At 40.5% G+C, this 24,886-nt stretch overlaps 1 protein-coding gene across 1 annotated transcript in view; it reads left to right on the forward strand.

Moving 5' to 3' along the window:
• The window catches only part of ADAMTSL1 (ADAMTS like 1), a 569,359-nt gene that overhangs the window by 291,784 nt on the left and 252,689 nt on the right, over positions 1-24,886 (forward strand). Inside the window, exon 3 of the mRNA XM_048504173.1 lies at positions 15,607-15,734. Within this exon, the coding sequence (XP_048360130.1) occupies positions 15,607-15,734 (128 nt within the window). The remainder of the gene's footprint in view (positions 1-15,606; positions 15,735-24,886) is intronic.

Consider the following 24,886-nt stretch of genomic DNA (forward strand, 5'->3'; position numbering starts at 1 on the left):
GGGAACAGCAGCTTGCCCACCCACCTTCCTTGGAGTCTGTTGTTTGCCTTTTAATTATGTTTACTAGTCTGTATGTTGATATTTATTGAGTCTGTTTCTGTTACAGCTTGGCTGGTTGGGCATCAGGACATGTCTGTTTGAGGGGAGGCTGTGTCTGCGTGCCTGCCTCCCCATTGTTGGGGGCCTCTGTAAGGAGCCTAGGGGTATGGTGTCACTCACCTGCATGTCCAGGTGGGGGCAGCCAGCTAGCTACACTTCCAGATGTTACGGGGATCATGAAGAGACCAGCACCCACATGGCTTCCAGTAGCTTGCCATTCCAGGATTTTCCCCCAACATTCAAGTTGGGAAGGGTGTTCATCAGGTGGCAAGCAGGTCCTCCAGTGCCAGGATCTGTTGGCATGCTGCGCCTCTGCTCCTTTGGATTTATTAAACAATCTGTGGCCAAAATTCTTATCAAAATGAATTGGAGCATGTGTCATTCTATCCCACATGCCTCACCACATATCCATCCTCAAACGTGCAAAGAAAGTTGATACATTTGAAATGCGGTGTTGGAGGATAATTTTACAGTTCCTGTGGATCACTGAAAAGACAAATCAGTGGGCTAAAGAGGAAATCAACCCTGAACTCTCCCTAGAAGCTACAACAACTAAACTGAGGCTGTTGTATTTTGGTCACATTTCTGAGAAGCCATGAGTCATTGGAAAAGACAATGAAGCTAGGAGAAATGGAAGTCAGGAAAAAAGGAAAACCCAACATGAGATGGGTTGGCTTAATCAAGGAAGCCATGGCTTTCAATCTGCAAGAAGTCATTAATTCATCGAGTTGCCATAAGTCAGAAGTGATGATGGTAATTAACACACACATATACAGGGTTCTCATTAGAAATTAAGACTCAGGTCCTTAGCTTCTAATCAGATGTATACAGCATCGAGTGTAGGACTTATGTTGGGTATAAAATGTGGCCAATTCGTCTACATTTTGCAGAAAAAGATTTTCAGGGCAGTTTGAATTACCATTATTTGACAGTTCTGGTGATTGCTGGACCAATTAAATCTCATCCAAGACCTATTGCCAACAGAAAAATACAGGTTTGTCACCAGAAACTTAAAGACCCACAGATGAGTAAGATGCTGAGGCTTCTGAGTACAGCTATCTAGTTGCTGTAGTGGTGTTTTCGCTCCTGTGGTATTTTTGTCTGAAACCACATGCAACTCTCTCTTTTTCTTTCATACAGATAGAAGGTACTTTATCATGTTGTAGGCTTCTTCTGGAATCAGCAGCATTCTTGCGGGTATACAGTGTGTGCCTTAAAGTATTTCCTGATGCAGCTGCCTGGTGGGTGACACTTACATTTTACTGGCAGGGAAGAAAGATAAAATAACTGCTGGGAATAGGCATACTGATGGATTATGAGCCACTGGAATGCGGAGCCACTTGTTCTCAGAACCCTTTTACTCAATACTCAATACATTTCATTGTAGGGTTGTTGTTGTTTTTGAAAAGTTAGATTATCAGTTTTGTAATGTGCCTTTGGTATCCAATGGGGAGTAGAACAGATCCTTGTGGTGCGTGTATTTGTTAATGTTTGTTGACTGTGATCAGCATTGGAAGTTAGGAACATTCAATTGAAGGAAGAATGGAGGATGTGGATGCCTTGATGATGCCACAACGGGACTTTGCACTAGGGATACTCAAACACCTGCCCTAGCTCACTTCTCATTTGCTGGTGATCCTCACCTAACCAATTAATTGGTAGGTTGTTTGCAACCTGTTCACAGGAATCTGTTACTTGCATCTATCAGCAGCTGTCTCCCAGCTGATGAAGGATTAACTTTTAATCTCTTATTGAAGAGATTTTGTACTCAGCAAAGTTTTTAACAGAGAAAATCAGGTGCTCCTGGAAACTTTGCTGTCTTCTAGACTTGCTGAGATGTTGCAAATTTAGAAGGCTGAAAATAAGTGGATTTCTATTCTCCTATCTCCACCCCAAACTTTCACTATAGCTGCAGAGAAAAGGAGACAAGGAACTCTTTCTCCTCTTCCTTTTGCAACTCCACCATGTTTTGCTGATGGGGCAAGGTAAGAATGCAACTTGCAGCTGATTCCTCAATCAACTGTGAATCAACTTCTGACCAACAGGTAGCTGCAAACATATTCAGTAGCTATTCAAGTTGCTCAAGGCAATCTGAACATCTTCCTAGTCAGCTCACAGCCTGGTAATGAGTGCTGAACAAGATAAGTTCAAGTGCAGACCAGTTTTATTGAGAAATTCATGGCATCCCTAGCTGAAGCGTTACTCTGTCATATTGGATCATCACCATGATCTAAGCATTTTGTCAGTTGGGAATGTGAACTGGAAATTTGTACATTGTCCAGTTGTTACACCTAGATTCCATCTACGTTCATTCTGCTTGGCTGATATTATCCTCTCATGCTCATGTATTGATTGAGCAGTGTTCATGCTGTTAGTTTGTACACATTTTCCAAGCTTTTGTGTGAATGTGTGCAGTTACTGAGGTGCACGTGCACTTTCTGTTGGACTCACATTAACCACAGCGTGTACCAGAATGTCATTCTTCATGACCGTAACCTGTTTGGTGACATTAATGACTTGGAAGTTTCTGACTATGAAAAAGCAGACTAACTTGTTCCCCACCCCTCTCTTGTCTGTTACCATCAATTCAAAGGTGTCTATCCTGGCTGATACCATTTACGAATCTGGCACTTAGTCTGCTGGAGTTGCCAAGTGAAGTAATTCTTCCTTTTTCGGGTGTACAAAAATGGGCACATGCCAATTTGAAATTGGACTGAGCTCACTAATTTATTCTACAGAACAGAATGTCACTTCTCGTTTACCACGGTGGGCACAGGCATGTTGACACTATCTCAGAATATACTCTCAGCAGAGGCCTGTGATATCCGTTTATGCCACAACCAATTTACTCCTCAGTTTAGTACTACCTAAGAGTTTTGATTACTGTAAATATGAATTGACACGTCAACCAAGGGCCCCTGCAACTTTATTCATTGCTCCTGTCAGATCAGCCCTGAATGCTGAAAGAGCTATGAGACCATGAAAAGGTGTTCTTCAAGCAGCTTGTCAGGAAATATGGAGCAGGATATGAGTAGGGATTTGGCAGGTGTCTCTTTGTTATGGCTGCCAAGTCCTGGTCTGAGAAAATTTCTGTGTTTTTAAGAGCAGCTTGTCAAGAAGGGGGTCAATTGTGGTGACAATTGTGACAGGTGAAATGACACCAGCTGGACCAATAACTGCCACATCTCAGTTTCAGGCTGGGAGTTAGCATCCCTTGTTGTCAGGGCCTCCTTGTCTCTGTCCCACTGGAAGCTGCAGTGGCACTTTTTAGCCATCTGCAGTGGTAGCTGTGAAATGCAGAAGAGATCAGGTCATCTGTTCACTTGGGTCATGAGGTTTCATGAAGGAAACTGAACCTAGCTGCCAACATCCTCAGTTCAGCCTGTAGTTTCTAGCTTTTGGGGCAGTTTACAACAAAAAAGGAAAATAGTATCGATTTGGCAGAGTGTGGGGCAAGTTTTCTGAGTATTGCACACTTTTAGAAGTTATCTGTCTTAATTCTCAATGCATTTATAAAGCTTTCAACTCAGCCGCTTAATAAAAACCTCTGTGTTCATGTAAATTAAATGTGACTTTTAGACACCTGATCATTTCTGTATGCTTTATTCTATTCATGATACTCCAAAAAACATTAACAGACCACCTTCCATGTAAACTTTCTTGTAGCAAAATCACAACCTCAGCTCAAGTTTCTACTCCCAGAACAAAAATACATAGAACTCCACCGGAAAGCCAGAGATTAGCTCACAGGATGGTATAGATAGAGCATTTCTTGGTTTAAAAACTCTGAGTGACAGAGCTTTCTGTTTCTTTTGCAGAAAATTTATGGAGGAAAGAAGGTTCTGTTTGCAGTTTCAGGTGACAATAACTGGAAGAAAGGCACCCACACTTCTTTAATTCTACAAATTATGTAAAATAATCATTTGGGAGAGCATTTTTATAATTCTATTGGAGAACAGGACTTCAGTCTGTGCCACAGTGTATGTTATTCTATCATGATCTTACAACATTGTTTTCATTTTTTGTGATTTCATTATCTGCATTGCTTGACATTGCATATCTGATACAAAAACTGCAAAAAAGAAACTTTAGTTCTGTTGCATTTCACTAGAGATCTTTCATGCTGTTTGATTACATTGCTTTATACCATGTAATTCACCTTGAGTCTCAAGTAGAAAATGGGTCTATAAATATAGTGATGAATGCCCCCCATATACTGATCCCCCCCCCCCAGTATTTTTTTCTGGCTAGGGACCTGGAGCCAGGCAATCTGTACGATCTATATTCATTCAGAGTTTGGGTTGGTCTGAATGGTATGAAGGGCTCCTGAGGAAACCTTTGTGGCCTGTAGTGGCAAGCCTTTTTTTACATCTGTGTTCAGAACTAGATTAAGAACAAGTTACAAAGGAGCAATAATTGGAATAATAGTTCCTAAGCATTTATTGTCTAGTAGAGAACAAAGCTTTATTTTTTATTTAAAAAATATCAAATTCATATAATCTCTCAAATGTTTTTCACAATGCTGTAAAGAGTATTTATGGAGCCTTCAATGTCTTGTGCTGTGTCCATTGACAGTGTATGGTTTCCATATAAGGGCATTAATTTGTTTGCCTTGTGTTTGGAGGGTGGGGGGTGATAGGTAGATACTATCTGTACTTCACTTAGAAACTGCAGTAAATGTCTAATGCATTATGGGTTCATTCTAAGGTTAAAAGTGTATTAGGGAACTCAGTACAGCATAAGGAGAGAGCTGGTTCCAATAAGTTTGGAAAAGTCATTTTGACTGAAACTTGCATTGCTTGTGGGCTGGGGAAGTGAAATGCAATATTCAGGATCCATGCCTAGCCATGTAAACAAGAAATGGAATAGTAGAACTAGAGTGGCTTATTCTCACAGCTTCAGGGCCAGCTTTACAATGAGGAAACCTGAGGCAGTTGCATCAGGCTAAAGACAGCAACCTCCTTTCCAGCCTGTGGACAGCCTCCCATCATTAGCCACCTGTTGCATATGAGCTGCTCAGCTGGGACCCACACTACGAACAGCATAGCAAGCCATTACAAGCCTTGCCTTCATTATCACACAACTCCTTCTTCTCACAAGACTTCTGCCCAGTGGTGGGTTTTCCGGCAGGTTCGGCGCATCAATTTCGTGCCAGTGAACTGGTTGTTAAAATGGTGCTGGTAAAACATAACTGAAGTTGTTAAATTATTTGAATCCCACCACCGGAACCGGTTGCTTCCTGCCCCGAATCACCGTGCTTCTGCCCTGGTGGACTTTCTGCCTGTAATTCCCGTAGGACCACCATTTGTGCATGTGGTCTCCTTCACTTTGAGCAAACATTCCCTTTGGGTTTCACTCTCAGCTACGCACACATTTTTCCTCTTTGGCATTCACCCCACCGTCAGATTATAGAATCACCCTGGTTTCTGAAAGCTTTTGAAGTGCAATTTTTTCTCCCTTTGCAGCGAAAGTGAAGGAGCTTACCATGCATTTAGCTTTCCTTGGTGCCTTTCTACCCCCAGACTACAATAGTTCCTCCCAGTCTTTGGGCCATCATTTCAGGACAATCAAAAGGAATTCCTTTTTTAAAAAAATGAATGGTGAAGATCTACTGCTGGAATGGTGAACCTAGTGAAATTGATAAGGCTGGTCTGCCAAAGTAATGCTAGACCCAAGACAGCAACAACAGGAACAAAAAGGCAGCAGACAACCTCACCAAATGGAGGTTGCATGGAAATAATAGGGAGGTGTGTGGGTTGGCAAAATGATAGTACGGCTTGGCTAGGGATCATTCACAGGAGGGAACCAATGTAAACAAAAAAAATTGAAATCCTCACTGTGGAGCAAAGCTAGAGAATCGACAGTTTCTCAGCCACAGAGTGAGTAGTGCATGCCTAAATGTCCAAAGTCTCCTGGTTTAGTGAGAGACCTCTTGCTCCCAGTTTACATTGCCTGCCAGTCCACTGAAAGCTGGAGGAAAGGGGAGAAATTGAATGGTGCCGCATCAGAGATGCAGCATCACTTCTAGTGAATAACCAGAAGTATCCTCATGTTACCAACATGTTGACAAGGTATGTTCTGGGATTCAGACAAAAGTCTGTGGATTTAAGATTTGCTCAAATCCTAGGGCACCTTGCCATTATGCTAGCGGTGAAGTGTCACGTCTGGTATTTGCTGAAATTCACATAAATCTGGTACAGCACCATTTTCTCCATCCCCGCACACCCCATCCACCTGCTGGTTGCCAGTGTTACTAAAATGGTGCCCTAAAATGGGAGGCAATAATCTCAACAGGCATATGCAGCTTTTCATACTACTTTTAAATATGGCAGGGGCAGTGAAGAGGTAAGGAGCATTATTTCTTTTGGGGCAAGATGGCAGCGCTGAAGGAGGAAGACAGCAGCAAGGTGAGGCATGGCAAATGGCAATAAGAGATCTCTGGTTACCACAGTACAAGATTCAGGCTTTTATTAATTTTTGCATAGTTTTTGTTGAGTTGATTGATGTGGAGCCTTAGTTTAACCTTTGACTGATGACATTTTATAATTAGCTTGATATGTGATGAATCCAAAGGTCATTTTCTACTACCATGAGTTACGTCTGCCAGGGAAGGCTGTGATTTTGGCCCATTCTGTCCTTCCACTGAGTTTTCTAGACTGTAGCTCATGGGGAATATAGGAGAAAAAGCATGAGGAGCAAAGCAAGGGCCACACAAAGTGTGTGTGTGTGTGTGTGGGGGGGGGGTTTTGCTGAAAATCACCTTCCTCTTCCATAGATGAAAACCAGTACAATTTCTGACTGCTTTGTTATATACATTTAATATTTCCTCAGTTTTAGATTTTTCTTTGAACTACGAGAGCACGAAGTGAAGAGTTTTCTGCGGAGGCCCTATGGATAGTTTTTCCCCCTCATGGAAACCTACCAAAATCAAAATCTGGACAGATTTCAAAAATGTTTTAAGTGCTGTTTGCTTGAATTGGCTTTTAAAATTCCATGTTAAGATAGTCTGGGGTGTCTTTGGTTTTTAAAATGCATTGCAATCCTTTGTTATTCAAATAGGCTATACCTTTAAAGAAATAATTATCATGTTAATAGCTGGTTAATGGAACATTCATGTCCAGTATTTTTGGCAGACTGTGGTGTGCATAACTGTTTGATGATGTATCAGCTGTTATATTTGGAGTATCAGACAAGAGTCAATTTGAATATGAATTCACTTTTCGAAGATCTGCTTTCCACAGTAATTGTCCAAGGGGAATTTGAATGTTGTTTCTTGGAGTCTTTTTAAATTTTCTTTTCTAAAATGTTTACAGTACTCTAAATCCTTAAGTGTTAATGCAAAAGTAAACAAATATAACTCGGAAAAGTGGTAAAACTGGATTAGACAGGTTGGCTGTTTATATGAAGGCAGCCTTCAGACATGGAGTAAACAAATACATTTTTCCTCTAAACTTTCAAATAGCCTCTAAGGCACTTCTAGGCAGTTTAGGAGAGGAGAGAAAATCACTTTCCTTTTTCTTAACACTAAACATGGCCCTGAGTTGAAATGAATTATGTTTATTCCACCACTTGTTGAAAGAAAGAAAGAAAGAAAGAAAGAAAGAAAGAAAGAAAGAAAGAAAGAAAGAAAGAAAGAAAGAAAGAAAGAAAGAAAGAAAGAAAGAAAGAAAGAAAGAAAGAAAGAAAGAAAGCTTGGAGCTTGCCTCAGCTTGGGATCACATATTTTTGCAGAACTTATAGGTCTTATAATAAATTTTGGAATACAAAGGGCAGGCTTATGCTTCTTGTTGGGTGTACAGATTTAGACAGGGAAATTTGGAATCTTCAGCTAGTTGTGCTAATACTTGGAATTTGTCTTTAGGTAAGAGCAGTCTGCCACTATTTATAAATGCTTATCAGTTGTAGTCAGTTGCTGTGTGTGCCCTGGGTTCCTTATGTGATTTATGAACTATTTCTTTCTCTCTTATTTCTCAAACTCTCTCTGTCTCTGTCTGTCTCTGTCTCTGTCTCTGTCTGTCTGTCTCTCTCTCTCTCTCTCACACACACACACACACCCCTCTACATGTGAATTTTATGAAGCATTATCCATTAAGGAAGTTCCTGAAATAACCTCTGAAATTTGTTAGATATGGAAATGGAAAAGCAGTTTGCTTCTGTAGGATGATGCATGGCATGCATATGTGTGAATCCACTGTATGGGTGATCTTTTGCAGCTGTCAGGATTGACTGTGGTCAAAAATATAATCACTTATCTTGTTTGCCTTAAATACTTCTTTTATGACTGCAATTACAAGGTTGATTCAAAATTAAGTCATGTGGTGGTTTAATAAAGATAAGGGAGAATTTAATTTAGTGTATCTAACAAGTATATTAAATGCAGTGGACTGAACTTGTATTCTTCTGTTAGAATGTATTAATTCAGTAGAGGGGTTTCTCCCCTTCCGGCCTTATGGATCAAAGCCAAGCAGTGAAATGTTGCATGTTTCAGTGGTTAAAATGAAATTCAGTTAACCATCTGAATTAGAAACGGATCATAAGAAAGCTGCTTTAGCATGGGGGAAGGGAGGAGGAGGAGGAGGAGGAGACCTCACATCTGTTTTGCATGCAGAGTCTATCTCCATAAAAACTCAATTGCTTTCCAGTGTGGAACATTATCGGATTAGGAAGGAGGAAACTCCAAAAGTTGGATGCAGGCAAATGCACAGGATATCCTCCATAAGAATGTACGTAGTAGCCATACTGGATCAAACTGGTGGTCCATCTAATCCAGCACCAAGTTTCCAACAGTGGTCAGTTAGACACCAGACACAGCTCTTACCTATAAACATTTCCCTGGCACCTGATAGTTAAAAGCATGGGTGTCTCCCTCTAGACCAGGAAATCTCATACAGTTACGTCTAATAACCAGCAACAGACCTACCTCTTGTAAATATGTCCAAATACCTTTTTAATCCATATAAACCAGTGGCTAACACAAATCTTGTGGCAGTGAGTTTTGCAAGTCAACCATGCATCATGTGAAGCAGTAGTTCTTTTTGTCTACCGTCTGTCCACCACCTAGTTTCATTAGGTGGTGACCCCATCATGTTCTAGCATTATGGGATAGGGATAAAAACTCTCTATCCACTTTCTCTACCTTTACTGTTTTTCTAAGCTAACCCCCCACCCCTGATACTTTAGTCTTGCCTCATAGAGAAGGTGCTCAGATCCTGTGTTAATTTTGGCTTCTCTTTTCTGCAGTTCTTCAGCACTGTATACTTTTTGATGTGTAGTGACCAGAACTGATCACAGTATTCCAGATGAGGGCACATCTGGGACTTGTATAAGGGCATTATTGTACTGACAGCTTTATTTGCAACCCTTTTTCTGGTATGAATGATCCCTGGCATGGAATTTTTCTCACTGCACACTGAGTTGACATTTTCGGCAAGCCAGCTTAATCAGACCTTAACTTGCTTTAATCAGCTAATTGATTTTGGTATTTTTACCTCATTCCAACTTCAATCCCAGAAATCAGTGAAGGTATAAGAAAAATATGGAAATAAACAGAATGCAATTAAATCAGAGTTTTTCTTTCTCACCAGGATTCTGCAGTTTTAAAGAAATGGATGTACACATTCTCACACTAGGATTTCAGTAAGGAGGGAGCCATCCCCACCCTGGGAATTCTCCCTTCAGCTTCAGAACAGTCTCCTGCACCAGAGGAGTACTGGCACATGGCTGCCCAGGTATCATGCAGCCCCATTGCTCCCCAACATCAGCTGTGGTGTAAATGCCCCTTATGACAGCAGAAGGGGCATTTACGCCAGCACTGGGGTCATGTCACCTCCCCTCAGAATTGGACTGTAAGTTGTGTCTTCAATCTTTTAGCTTGAATATCTACCTGCAATTCCAAGATTCCATATTCTTTCTGATCTGGCCCCTGTAACTCTCAGTACATATATGATATTAAAGCTGAAGGATCCAAAGATGCAGCTGTTCTTCTTTTTTCACATTTATTTATTAGATTTCTACAATAATATATACCTGTGTCAAACAGGGATGATCTGTCTGAACAATAGAACTTTAAGGTGCCACAATCATTCTTGACTTGCTTTGGTCCCTTTTCCTAGTTTTGTTTATTTATTTTTAATATTATTTTTGAAATGAATTGTAACACAAACATTTCATTACAATAGCGACAATAAAATAATACATGAAATTGCAAGAATGAACTTCACAGATCCATACATATAAACATAGCAATACTTCTTATCTCTCTCTCTCTCTCTCTCTCTCTCTCTCTCTCTCTCTCTCTCTCTCTCTCTCTCTCTCTCTGTATGTGTGTATATGTATATATATATATGTGTGTGTGTATAAAATATTATATAATATATACAATTTCATATATAAACTACCCATTCGGCCCAATTCCCTTCATATGTTTTGAAAGATAAGTTTGTAATTTGATGACTCATTCTATCAAGCACATAAAAGCTTTGAACTTTTTGACTCCATTCACCAAATTTGGGTAAATCATTAGATTGCCATTTCTTGACCAAAACTGTTTTTGTCACCATCAATATATGAAATAAAACATGCAGATGTGATTTCAAGTTACAATCATTAGCAAATGACAGACCTAATAGATAGTTCGTAGGATTTAATTCATTGAATATTTTTTGTCTTTTCAAAATACTGTTCATGCCATTTACATTCCACGAAATAATTTTACAGTTCATTGTCATAAAAAACAAAATAAAAAACTTACAAATAACTATTGTATCTGTTATACAAAATATAAGGGCAGAAGGGAACCGTGTGATTGGCTACTCCTAGATTCAGGAGTTTCAAACCTTACTATGGTGCATAGGTAGAAGCAGTGAGGGAGAAGTTGCTCTGTGGCTTTGGTATGATATAGAATCCAACCCCCTGTATAATTCAGGGAATTCACAGCTATCTTCCCCCCCCCCCCATACCCCAGTGACCCCTGCTCTATGCCCAGAAGATGGCCAAAAAAGCCTTCTAGGGTCTCTGGCCAATCTGGCCTGGAGGAAAAGTCTTTCCTGACCCCCAAAGCGGCTATCAGCATTACCCTGGGCACGCAGATAGGACCCCAAGAGCCAAACACTGATGCAGCCTCTTCCTGCCTTCCCTCTCATCATCTGACCATGTTCACAGAATCAGCATTGCTGTCAGATGACAATGTAGCCTCTGTTTAAAAACCGCTAAAGAAGTCGAGCCCACCACCTCCTAAGGAAGCCTTTCTACTCTAGCAGGAAGTTCTTCCTAACATATAGGCAAAACTCTTTTGATTTAATTTCAACTCATTCAGCCTACTGGTCCTGGTCTGACCTTATGTGATTCAACTTCTCTGTTACTCTTCCACTGCAGCTTCAGACAAACGGTGTGATTGCAGTGGTGAGAGTGTCAGTTTAGCACTTGGGAGACTATTCACTCTACCATGAAGTTTGCTGGGTTGTGCCAATCACTCTCAGCCTGCCTTGTGCTCAGCCTCCCTCACAAGCTATCTGTGAGAGTAAAATGTGGTAGGCAGAACTATGCGTGCCTCTCTGAGCTCCTTTAAGGAAGGGTATGAAAAAGGTGCTAGATACTAAACAGGAAATTGAATTATCCCTAAGTGATTGAATTGTGCTTTGCTAAAAGCAGTTCATATAATGTTGCCTTCTCACGAATCTGTTCACCTCAGCCGGTAGCACCAGTGAGTAATATAGGGAAAACTCAGCATCACTACTGTACATTATGAAAGAAAAACCACAACAGCCTGCATTTGCATATTCCCTCAGCATTACTGATTAAACAAAGTCGTCTTGGTTCTTTCATTTGCACTATAAACAACTGTCAGCCCTAACATTAGAGACACTTATCAATCACATTTGTAGGTCCTACTTGATTTTAAAAAAATCTTTAAAGCGAATGGGCCCCAGAAACATTGGCCAGCTGTTGGTAGATGTTGAGAATATAGGTTTGTGATAAGTTCAAACATTTTCCTGAAAAGATACACGGCAAATGATTTGCAGGCACAGCATGCAATCACCACCACCACCCCCCCCAAAAAAAACTCTGAATAACTGCATTCACCATTGAAATATTTTGCCAGACTCTAAATAATATGAGAGGCGTTTTCACATAGTTCTATCAAGATAACAAAATGATTTCTACTTCAGATTTTTACCACATCTCACTACCTCCCCCAGTGAACTCCAGTGAATACAGTGACAACTGTGCACATACCTGATGACTGTGTCTAATATTGCTTGCTTTTTCTAAGCAGGAATTTTGATTTTTACATATCCATCATTATTGTGTATCTTCGTGGTCCATTAGTAACATTTTTTCAACATATATTTTGTAGTGTTATGTTTTGTTTACAGTTGTTTGGACATTTCTTTTGCATTCTGAGTTTTTGTTGCAGTTGTTCATGTGACAAAGGGTCATATGAACAGCTCTTTAGAAGTCAGTAGCAACAGTGCTCTGCCTGACAGAAGTCTCTTCATAGAGATGATGAAGAAAAGAAGCTTGGATTTATAACCTCCCTTTTTGATCCCGTAAAGAAACTCAGAGGGACTTACAAACTCTTTTCCCTTCCTCTCCCCACAACAGACATCTTGTGAGGTTAAGTGGGGCTGAGAGAGTTCTGAAAGAACTGTGAATAGTCCAGGGTCACCCAGCAGGAATGTAGGAATGTGGAAACAAATCTGGTTCATCAGATAAGAGTCCACCGGTCATGCAGAAGAGTAGGGAATCAAACCAGTTCTCCAGATTAGAATCCACCTATTCTTAACCACTACACCACACTGGCTCTCTAAATGAAGAATGAGTATTTGTTTAGATATTTATACCTTGCTTTTCTCTGTAAAATGGCTTACAACATTATGCTGAACTCTTCAATTTTATCTTCACCAACAACTACCCTGTGAAGTACATTAAGATGAGCGAGAATGGCTGGCCTAAGGTAACCCAGTGAGCTTCCAGAGTAAATAAGGGATTTAGATCTGGGACTCCTAGATCGTAGCCTAACATTCAAACTATGACACCTCAATACAGCTTCAGACTAGGTACTTAAGGGCTATATCTGCAAGGGATGGAATCAACTTCCTCCTCATTCAAAGGCAGGGACCTCACAGAATTGTTGCTACCCACTGTCAGATCACCTCAGAGCATTAGCCAAAAAATGCTATGGTTGATCTTTGGGAACCACTAGCTCCCTAGGAACTCTGATTTGACACCAAGGAAATGTAGTCCTAATGGGGCTATCACAGTTATTTCTGATATAATGTTGACCTGTTTTCATTTTTATTTTCCAATACAAGGGATTTCACCATAGAAAATAAACTGACCCCACTCTGTCTCTAGATGGTAGCAGCCAATGAGAGTTTTCTATTGAATATTGGAAGTTGAAGTTTTGAGAAATTATGATTAGATAGATGTTATTAATGTGTAAGGAAGATTCCTGCTTTCTCTGGTACAAAACCCCTTTCAATTAAGGAATGATAAAAACCCCACTCCTGAATTCTTGCCATTCTTTTTTCATTCCATCACCACACATCATCACAAAGCCCATATGTGTACAGATGATATCCTTGAAAAGCAGTGTTTCCAAAATGTAGAGCTTCCAGACCTCGGCTGTCTATCCTTGGGACCACTGGGAAGCGGACTGTGGACATCAGCACTGTACAGCACTCTAGGAATTTCCCATACTTGGGGAGTTCTTAGAGCATTGTGGGATGCTGTGACATCACTTTCAAAAGTGTCATGCTATGCCAGCCCCTCCCCCTTTTGCTCCTGCTGATTCTGAGCATGCCTATAAGAGCCAGTGTGGTGTAGTGGTTAAGAGCAGGTGGATTCTAATCTGGAGAATCAGGTTTGATTCCCCACTCCTTCACCTGAGTGGCAGAGGCTTATCTGGTGGATGTGTTTCCACACTCCTACATTCCGCACTCCTGACTAACCTTGGGTTAGTCACAGTTCTTTGGAATTCTGTCAGCCCTACCTACTTCACAAGGAGTCTGTTGTGGGAAGAAGAAGAGAAAGGAGCCTGTAAGCCACCTTGAGTCTCCTTACAGGAGAGAAAGGTTGGGTATAAATCCAAAATCATCATCATCATCATCATCTTCTTCTTCTTCTTGAGACAAAGTGTAAACATGACCATTCACTACATTCCTACTTGTGAGGGAATGATTAGAATGAATACTTGCCATCTGTTCTGATTGTTCAAACATTAATCTCCTTTTTCTGATTAAAAAATTTAAAAATAAATTTTCCCCAGATCTCTGGAAGAGTTTTCCATAAATCATTGCATGCTTCCTGAAGAAAACTGTAGAACTCATTGCTTTGAAAGGTGAAACATAGAGAGTTGTTTGGAATTGGAACCTTATGGCCAGCCAATCCCAAAAGTTTCCTTCTAATTCCCTAAACTAAATAGAGCATGAAAAACTATCATAGAATTGTTGACATGAATTTCTAAGGTGGTAGATACATGTGGTAAGTCTTATAAAGGAACTAATATGGTATGTGAAAGGAGAAAAATCCTTGTTATGCCTGCATCATCTTCAGTAAGCCTGAGATAAATCTATGTAAGTCCCATGTAATGAAGGATTAGAATCAAAGATGTAGGATAGGTTGTTAGTCGTTTCCCCTTTCATCGGAGGTGATCCATGCTGGCTTTTATCTAAATTGAAAAAGAATAAACTCCTGAAATATGCTTCTAAAGAGCAAGAAAATCCTCATGGCCTGTTTCTAAGCAATTAACCTTGCAATGTAACTAACTAGTCTAGCAGTGCATTCCTATATAGAGTTACTCCAGTCTGATCCTTTGATCTCAGTGTGCTTCAACTGAAATAATTCTGTATAAGATGGTACAGTTAAAGGAACAGGAATGCCAACAGGACAGTGATGGTGTGATTGAAAATAGCCAGCAATGAGAATGAGCATTGCCTGTCTGGTGTTGAAGAATACTGTAACATGAAGAGGAGAAGGTGTTGTAAAACTGGAATATCATGTTCTGTATTTTATTCTCTGTCCAACTTCTCTTAGTGCTTTGCTGGGATTGGTTTCTTAGGAATTTGAGGACCCACCTTAAATTGTTGTCATGCAATGTTAGGAATTCACAACGGAGCCATTCTTCCCACAAATCAGAACAGACTGTGGGAATTCTGGAAACTTTCTAAGTATATAGAAACACTTTGAGCATGCACAGACATTCTCACTCTTGCCATTTTTTGCATACACACATTTTCACAATTGCATTTTTTTCAGTTTACTTTTTAGAAATATTTCCATTCTCTTAAGTGCTCTGGAAGAATGTGTAGGATTTCACTCAAACACATGGATGCAGAATTTACAGATCTGCCTGAATTATAATAATTTGGATAGAGTTGTTCATAGAATATGCTTTCTTGGTGTCAGATTTTGGGTTTGAAAGGACTATGTGTGAAAATAGACATAAGGCTACTTTTGAAAATATTTCACTGATTTTGCCTTTTTTATTTCTTCTTCCTGTTCTAGAGTTCTCGAACTGCTCGGTCGGAGGAAGACCGGGATACCCTCTGGGATGCCTGGGGTTCATGGAGTGACTGTTCTCGTACTTGTGGGGGAGGTGCTTCTTACTCCCTGAGACGCTGTCTGAGCAGCAAGTAAGTAGTTAAATATCTTTGGACTCTACAGAGCAGAAATGCAGTTTGCCAGTCCCAGATCACAGTATAAAGAGCAGTGTGTGTTTTGAATTGTGCTTACCTTTTGAACTTAGGAAAGGAAAGGTTGTGTTCTAGTCAGGCAGCTGTCCAGCAGACCTGATGGCCTGACACACAACTCTAAAATATGCTTGTAGTAAAAACGTTAGACTTCTGCAGTCTGAACCATATACTGCCAGCTACTGAAAAATGAAACCACTTGACTCTCTCATTCAGAGTGGTAATCCTTTTCACTCCTAGATCCTGGTCCAGAGATAAACCTATAGGTTTAGCACCCTAAATAATTTATTAACATGGGACTTATAAAATCACAACAGATATCCACATCTGCACCTAATATAACATATTCAGCTACACAGATGACATTGGCAGCTACTTTTACAGAAGATTTCCTTTATATTACAAGGATATAAAAGATAACCAAGGTAATGTGATGCAAGACTTTGTTTTTTCATCGTAGAGCAGCCCAATAAGGATAGATCTGCTTCATAGAAGCTCCATCTGTCTATCAGCATACATACCTGTCTACAGCTGCAATGGCGTAGTGGCGTAGTGGAGCAGCAGTGGCGTAGGAGGTTAAGAGCTCGTGTATCTAATCTGGAGGAACCGGGTTTGATTCTCTGCTCTGCCGCCTGAGCTGTGGAGGCTTATCTGGGGAATTCAGATTAGCCTGTACACTCCCACACATGCCAGCTGGGTGACCTTGGGCTAGTCACAGCTTCTTGGAGCTCTCTCAGCCCCACCTACAGGGTGTTTGTTGTGAGGGGAGAAGGGCAAGGAGATTGTAAGCCCCTTTGAGTCTCCTACAGGAGAAAAAGGGGGGATATAAATCCAAACTCTTCTTCTTCAATCATTTGCACATTTACCTAGGTGTTAGCCCCATTAAATAAAGTGGAACTTACTTCTGAGGAGATGAATAGGACTGCAGTGTTTATTTATTTAGTTTATTTATAGACAGCCTCACTCACTGAAACTTGAGGCAAATTACAGTGTAAAAAGAGGAGGAAAGCAAAATTATATAATGTGAGATCCAATGAACAATGCTATAGGATTGGGAATTCAAAGACAATGTAAGATTCAGTGAAAAGAGTGTATTGCCTAGGACCGTGGTGGCGAACCTTTGGCACTCCAGATGTTATGGACTACAATTCCCATCAGCCCCTTCCAGCATGGCCAATTGGCCATGCTGGCAGGGGCTGATGGGAGTTGTAGTCCATAACATCTGGAGTGCCAAAGGTTCGCCACCACTGGCCTAGGATAAGGTATTGTGTGAGCAATGCAGAATGTGGATTGATAAGACTTGAGAGCTTCCAAATGGCATTATAAAAAAAATCACTAACATAGTACAGTAACAATCATTTCCAAAAAAACTTCAAACTTTATCTAACCTGCAACAAACCCAAATGCACCAAGCAATCTACTTTGGATTAAAACAGGTTCCAGCATATCTCTGAGTTTGGTGATTGCAGTTTGTTCAGCCATGGGCAAGTTCCTGAAGGACTGCAGCAAATCTTCAACTGAATTTTCTAGGTGGATTGTATCACTAATAGGCAGGTCTGTTTGTATTACACCACAAGTTAAATCTTGTTGGATCAACTCCTTTAAAATAGGCATTTCGTTCATTTGAAATTTTGGGATCAGAAAGGGCACTCTAGTTGAATTACACAATTCAACAACAATGGGATTTTTGCTGTCCTGAAGGTAAGTAGAACTTTTTGAGATCACTTAGGGTTATTTAAGAGTTCAGTTGAGTGCAGATCTATAGAGTTAGCCCTCATCTTGAATATGCCACATGGATGACTAATAACCTCCCTTCTTGTTTTCCATGAAGGTAAGTGTCCTCTATATGGGCAGTCAATCAAATTTTGTTCCTTTGTAAAATAAGGTTTTGAGAGAGAGACCTTCTCTCATGCAGATCATGTTCAGATCCTTCTAGACAGTTTTTTCATACTAAGAGGGATCTTCAATGCTAGACTAGGTCCCGACGATCTCACCTTACTTGCTAGTCATAAGATATATCTACCCAGTAATGGGAATCCAGTTTTGCCTTGTAGAAGATTTTTCAAAGATTCTAAACTTAACTATGCCAATTTTATGTTGGCCCAGATTACTAGTAGACTGGACTATGCATTTTATAACAGATCAGTACCAGAACACCATCCTGCTGAATATACCTGCTGATTTGGTGACGGAATGAGTACAATAGACTACATTATAGCAAACAAAAATTTGTTATACTTTTTGGAGTCTTTTGAGATCTCCTCTTTTGATGACAGCAATCATTTTTCCCTTTACATGAAATGTTGCCATTCCATTAACCACCTTTAGCTTGTCCAGTGGTTTGATGGCTTGTCAGCTATAGATGGTAATTTACCTTGAGTCCTAGAAATTAAAAAAAATTATCACCAAACTACTTATCTTGAGCCACTTAAGAGAAAAACTGTTAAGTGTTCTAACCAGTGCAGATGATTCCACATCCCTAGTTAGCTATGAGAAGCTAGTAGAAGAGGCCTTGAGTAACATAAGCTCTAATCCAAGCAATGAACAGATTCTCTAAATCCTGGTTTGATCAAGAACGTAGGTGGTTGAAAAGGGCACTCAGAGATAAGCATCCTGCTATAAATATAATCTATCTGATAGCCTCATGAAGGAAATGAAAGAGCTTTAAAAATTAAAAAAAACACACCATACAATTCAAAAAGAAACTGGCCACAATGTAAGCATGGAAACATCTCAAAACAAGTTATGGGACAAAATTTTCCCAATTTTGGAATCTTGTCTCAACTACCCAAAAAGCCTTCCTCATATGCAACAATTCTCCCTGAAATCTGGGAAACCCACTTTAAGGTATTATGTTCCTCATTAGAGATGAATGTGCCTCAACCAATGGGCTCTTAATCTATTGATAAATTACCTGAATGGCCAAAGGTGGAAACATCTGAAGTACGGAGATTGATTGAAACTCTTAGGTCTGGGAAAACTCCAGGCTTTGACTTAGGCCCTTTCCCCACTTACCTTAAGCCCCGCGCTACTCGAGGAGAGTAGCGCGGGGTCCCTCGGCACTCCCCACTGAGAGGGGCGGCGACAGCACAGCCGCCCCGACGCTGCTGCTGTCGTGCCCCTCAAGCGAGGAGCATTCCCTGGCCGCTCTTTCAAAGAGGCTGCAGGTGACCCTGCATAGCTGCAGGGTGGAGTAGAGACTGCCAGGGAGCGTGCCAGGGGATGCAGCAGCGCTGAGGAATTCTCCCTGCCCTCGGAAAAGGGTAAGTGGGGAAAGGGCCTTAGTACCACCAGACCTAATTAAGAAAAAAATGGGTTGGTGGATCCCTGTCCTGACTAAACTGTTTACACTAATAGACAGAACAGGGAGACTCCCCAAAGGGTGAGAAGTGGCAATTGTAGTACAAGAAGGAGAATAGGAATGACCCAGGCTATTACAGACCGATAAGTTTGCTTAGCAGAATAAGTAAATTTTATGCTAGGTAGTTGTTAGGGCTAAGCTGGCATTTGTCAAATTAAGGGTCATGTTGCCAAATCTGGGTTAGGAAATTCCTAGAGATTTTGGGTGCTGTGTGGTTTCCGGGCTGTATGGCCGTGTTCTAGCAACATTCTCTCCTGACGTTTCACCTGCATCTGTGGCTGGCATCTTCAGAGGATTCCTCTGAAGATGCCAGCCACAGATCTAATAGCGATCAGGAGAAAATACTGCTTATGACCGTCCCTTTCCAAGCTCTATAACACAAGTAGGAATTCCGACCGATGAAAGCCTTCGACAATACATTCCTAGAGATTTGTTGGTGGAGCCATGGGAGGACAAGGTTTGATGAGAAGAGAGACCTCAGTGGGTTATAATGTCCTAGAGTTCATCCTCCAAAGCAGCCATTTTCTTCAGAGGAACTGATCTCTGTAGTCTGGAAATCAGTTGTAATTCAAGGAGATCTATACCCCTTATCTGCAAGTAGGCCACTGCATGTCTCTGCTTCTGACAAATGAGGCACACAGATAAGTGCATTTCTTCTAATGCCTGACTGGGGTAGACTGGTATATTGCTCACAAGTAAATGTATTCATGGTAAAATAATGCATCTTTCAGCTTAAAAGTGGGCCAGTGTGTCTGGCTGCCAAGTCGATTTATCTGCAAACAGATATTCCAATTGTGAAACAGCCAACTTGAGGAAATGACATTCCATGCTATGTCCAGACAGTCATTGTGAGAGTACTGGATGAAAGGGCTGGGGGGACCTGGCAACCCCACCATTTGGTGATTTTTTAAAGAATGCATTTTTTTCTTTTCCAGCAATGGAACAGTTTCTGAAGGCTTCTTTACGTGTAAAACATTGCCAAACAAGCAATCTGTGTCTCCTGTGTGGATCATAGCAAAGAGTAGGGATTAGTGTGACTATAACACTAAGAGAAAAGTCTTTTTCCCGCTCTAATGCTCTGGACAGATTCTTCCTTCTTCCATCTTCCTGCATATATTTGCACAGTGATGTAATAAAAAATCTTTTAATTCTGCACATGGTTTCCATTCTGCACATGGTTTCCATGCTGTCATTAGGAGAACTGAGGGGAAAATACCTTCCCAAAGAAATGTTCTAGGTTCAGCATTATCATGTGTTGTGATGTGAGGAAGTACCAAGCCAAATCCATGTACTGCCCAGATTAGAACATAGTTCTGGCTAGAATTGCCTGGCAACTAATGAGAATTTGGAGGATGGGGACATGGGGATGCATGGTGCTGTGTATGCCACACCATCACTTTTGGTGAAAACTCAGAAGTGAGTGGTGGGCCACTGCGAGTAGCAGAGAGCTGGACTAGATGGACTTTGGTCTGATCCAGCTGGCTTGTTCTTATGTTCTTATATTCTTAAGTGATCTAGGTATAGTTGGTACTGCTCTGGTGTCCATGGGAAGAAAAAAAAGGAGTGATCCATGAAATGTGTTGAATAATCATACATTTGTTTTAGCTGCCTGGTGGAAAAACCAGTGGCTTGCTGGTTTCTTGGGCTTGAGCCAAATTCTTGTTCTTGTAAACTTGTGGTGTCACTAGTGGTGACAGTGGCACCATTCATCATTGCCAAGACAGTAGGAATCCTTTCCCCCTAGCATAAACTTGAATTAAGGAATGGAATAACCATCATGAAGGCCATAAATCAGGCTGGTGTCTAGCGATGATGCCAGGGACTCATTACCACTGCACTCACAACTGTTGTGTCTGACCACTGAAAGACTGTAAAAGTCTGTTTTGTAGGAAGGAGTGTGGGAAAGAATTGAATGCAACCTCCTATAATTCAGGGGCAAATATATTTAGATAGCTCTACACACTAGTAGGCTTGATGATCAAAATGGTTACAGAGTTGGGGTTGGATTATACTGAACTGTGAGGTAAATGAGTGAACTGTACTGGGCCATAGGACCTAATCAGGTTTGGGTAAGATCTAAGTAGTGTCTGATTGAACTGAATACATTCCAGACACTGTATTTTGCCTTCTGATTCCTTTCTGGAAACAGCCATGTTCTCTACCACTGCTACAGCCATGTAAGTGTTATCCACATATGACACACACAATATGTTTGCAATGGCCTATTGTGCAAAAACAAACATGGTGGGATGCTCACTAAAAGATATAAGCTTCCTTGGCATACCTTATTACAATGGTTTTCTCTGACATTTGCATCCTTCTTTTAAAAAGGTGCAAGTTCTATTTAATGGGACATATTCAGTAGTTAGAATTGCCTTTAAGTAAGATTTTCTCTCTCTTCCTTATTGAGCCAATTCATTTTGATTTATGAAACAAAAGTGAACTTTTGCCCATTCACAGATTGAAGAAGGATTATTATATGCACAGATTCAGTTAACCAGTAACAATATATTCTAAAAAGTCAATTTTGACCTTGAATTAGCACTGCAGCAAATATCTAACTCCTCTTCCTTTCTCCTGGTCTGCATACAAAAGTAAAAGGGTGTTAAATTATGATTTTTGAGGCCAGGGTGTGTGTGTGCTGGGCAAACATTTTCAAAGTAGAAAGGAAAGAAACCCACCCAAACATTGGGGATTTTGAAAGAAATCTATATGCATGACAGTTTTAAATGTGACAAGATGAACTACCTGCATTTTGTTCTGGCATTTTCTGGCTTTGTGCAGTCGATTGTGTTACAGAGATGTGTCATATTGCAGAGTTCTGTGTGCTGTGCACAATTCTGTAACAAATAAAGAATGACACTAGATTTTGGTTTTGTTTGTTTGATAAATTAAGAACTGGCAGTGTAGCTAAACACTATAGAACAGACAAACCCACAAACCAAAGTTAAATATTTCTCCACAGTGTGGAATTTTCATGGTGTATTATGTCTTTTCATTTTCTGTATGATGGCTTCCAGAACATTAAGTAAAATGAGAATGTGGCCCCACTGAATCCTCTTTGAAGCTATTCAAAGAATACTTGCCCTGCTTCTAAACATTTTTGTTGAGCTAAGCAGTTGAATAAATGCAATTAATTTATTTTCCAAGAGGCAGATGCCAGCTCTCCTGATTAGTCCCATTGCTTGAGCTATTCAGGTCAGGTGTAGGGTTGTCTAACTGTCTGGCTTTTTTACTGTAAGTGCAAACACTGTCTTTTGGAGACTTATCTAAATGATCACAGCACTGCCCCACCTGATGACTATAAAGGGCGATACAAACTTAGAGTTCTTATTTGGTGGATGAGACATCAAAGTCTTCTAATCCATCTCTGCTTAGCTTCAGGTTTCATAGGTGACTTTGAGACTTGCATTGACTAGCCATTATACATGTTACAGCAGAATTAGGACAAAGTTCTAAAGAAGTGAACTAGCTGACAAAGGGTTAAGTTCAGCCTGTGCTGGGTAGCTGAGGGTCAAACTATGCTCAGTCATATAAGGACTGGCTTTTTTGCAAAATGTGAAGGCATGCTCAGGGACTTCAGCCATGGCTAACAGGCCTGTGTCTGAATGAGACTATTTAATGATGACAAGTTTTGTTACCTTTGTTAGGAAGACAATGGCAAAAAATAATCGATAAATATGGTTGATTACTAGATTAATAGTACCACTGTGGGTCTTCTGGTGTTTGACATGTCATATTTGGTATAATATATCTGTAAGTGTGTTGATACCAGAATTATAAATGTTGTTGTTACATCTGCTGCATGTTGTCAGTTGAGCTTTCAATTGATTTTATGAAATGTTACTATATTATTTATGGTACTAGTGGGGCCCCGCCACGCGTTGCTGTGGCTTAGTCTGGTGGAAAGGAAAAGGAAGAGAAGAGGAGGTGGACGTTTGAAAGATGCTTGATTTCAGAGTGCTTGTGGTTATACACCAGCCTTTGATGTTCAATTGTATGTGCAGATATAGAGATTGTCTGGTTTGCTGACTGTAGGACACACAACATATAACTGACCATGTGAGAAGCATTCCGTGTGTAGATGTGAACTGCAGAATTGTGAACGTCAGTCGTACTGCTGTCATCGACAACTGCATCTCACAAATGAAAGTATGATTCAGAGTGAAGCTTGGTGTGATTCAAACGGATCAATATCAAACATGCTGTTTTGGTTTTTTTGCATACATATTAATGATGTATTGATAAAACAGTTGGCGGCATTGCAAAATGTGATTGTCTGTATTATCTTGCATCAATAGTCGGTATGAATAATAGTGTATTGTGCTGAATGTCATATGTGTTTCTTCGCCACTGACTGGAGTAGTCTTCGTAATGTTGAAGTGATATCCAGCCGGGTTGTGATTTTCTGGAAGGCATTGTGTGGCCGAAGTGAAGCAGGTGGGTTGCCTGGAAAAGGAGAGAGGAAGTTGCCAAAGGAAGATGTCAATGTTGGTGGAGTAGTCAAAGGGGGTGAGGAAGGGCAAGTGAAGAAGGGAGGTGATTCAGCAGAAGTCACGAATGGTAATGGAGCATGTGTAGGGGGACGGGGAGCAGTTGACCGTAGGGCATTTGAAGCGGTAATTCAATAGTGAGGTTTTATTGTAGAAAAGACAGCTGGGTGTGAGGCGTGTGTTATGCAGGAGTAAGCATGGTGAAGCAACCAACTAATGATTTGAATGGGGGAATGTGAACCCCAGCAGGGTTTACTCAGATGCAAGCCCCATTGCCAGCAAGGCAGGTTACTCCCAGGTAGAAGACCATGCTTTCCTTTCAGCAGCTACAGTATGCATCATGTGAGGGAAGGGAAGGCAGGAGATTTGTGACCGAAACTATGAGGGAAGGGAAGGCAGGAGAACTGTGACTGAAACAAATGCACCCCTTGGGTTGCAGGTGGATTAGAGCAGGTGTAAACAGCTTTCCTTCCACTAGTCAAAATATGTAACTCAGAACTCACTTATTTATCGCAAAGTGCCAATATGGCAATTCAACTGGAATATTGTGGTTTTATTGTAGAAGAAACAGTTGGCTGTGAGGCACATGTTATGCAGGAGTAAGCATGGTGAAGCAACCAACTAATGCGTTGAATGGGTGAATGTGAACCCTAGTTGGGTTTACTCACAAGCAAAACCCATTGCCAGTAAGGCAGGTTACTCCCAGGAAACAGATCATGGTTTCATTACTGCAGCTACAATATGCATCCTGTGAGGGAAGGGCAGGCAGGAGATTTGTGAGGGAACTGGGACTGAAAGAAAGGTGTGAGGGAACTTTGTGTGCGTGTGTGTGCGAAAAGTGTTGCAGGCAGTGTACAGAACTGTGACTTACAGAAGAGGGAGAAGAAGTAAGGGTGACTTAATCTGACAATCTGACTTTTATATATATATATATATATACACATACATATACATATATACATACACATATACATACATACATACATACATGTATGTATGTATGTATGTATGTATGTATGTATGTATGTATGTATATATGTGTATATATGTATATATGTATATATATATATATGTATGTGTATATATATGTGTGTGTGTGTGTGTGTGTGTGTATATATAAATATATAAAAATATATAAAAGAAAGAAAGGAAAGGTATGGGGAGTTCATGACACTAAGTCTATAAAATTATGCATGGGGTAGAAAATGTCAACAGAGAGAATTTTTTCTCTCTTTCTCATA

Source organism: Sphaerodactylus townsendi, linkage group LG07 (genome assembly GCF_021028975.2).
Source record: "Sphaerodactylus townsendi isolate TG3544 linkage group LG07, MPM_Stown_v2.3, whole genome shotgun sequence".
Lineage (NCBI taxonomy): Eukaryota > Metazoa > Chordata > Lepidosauria > Squamata > Sphaerodactylidae > Sphaerodactylus > Sphaerodactylus townsendi.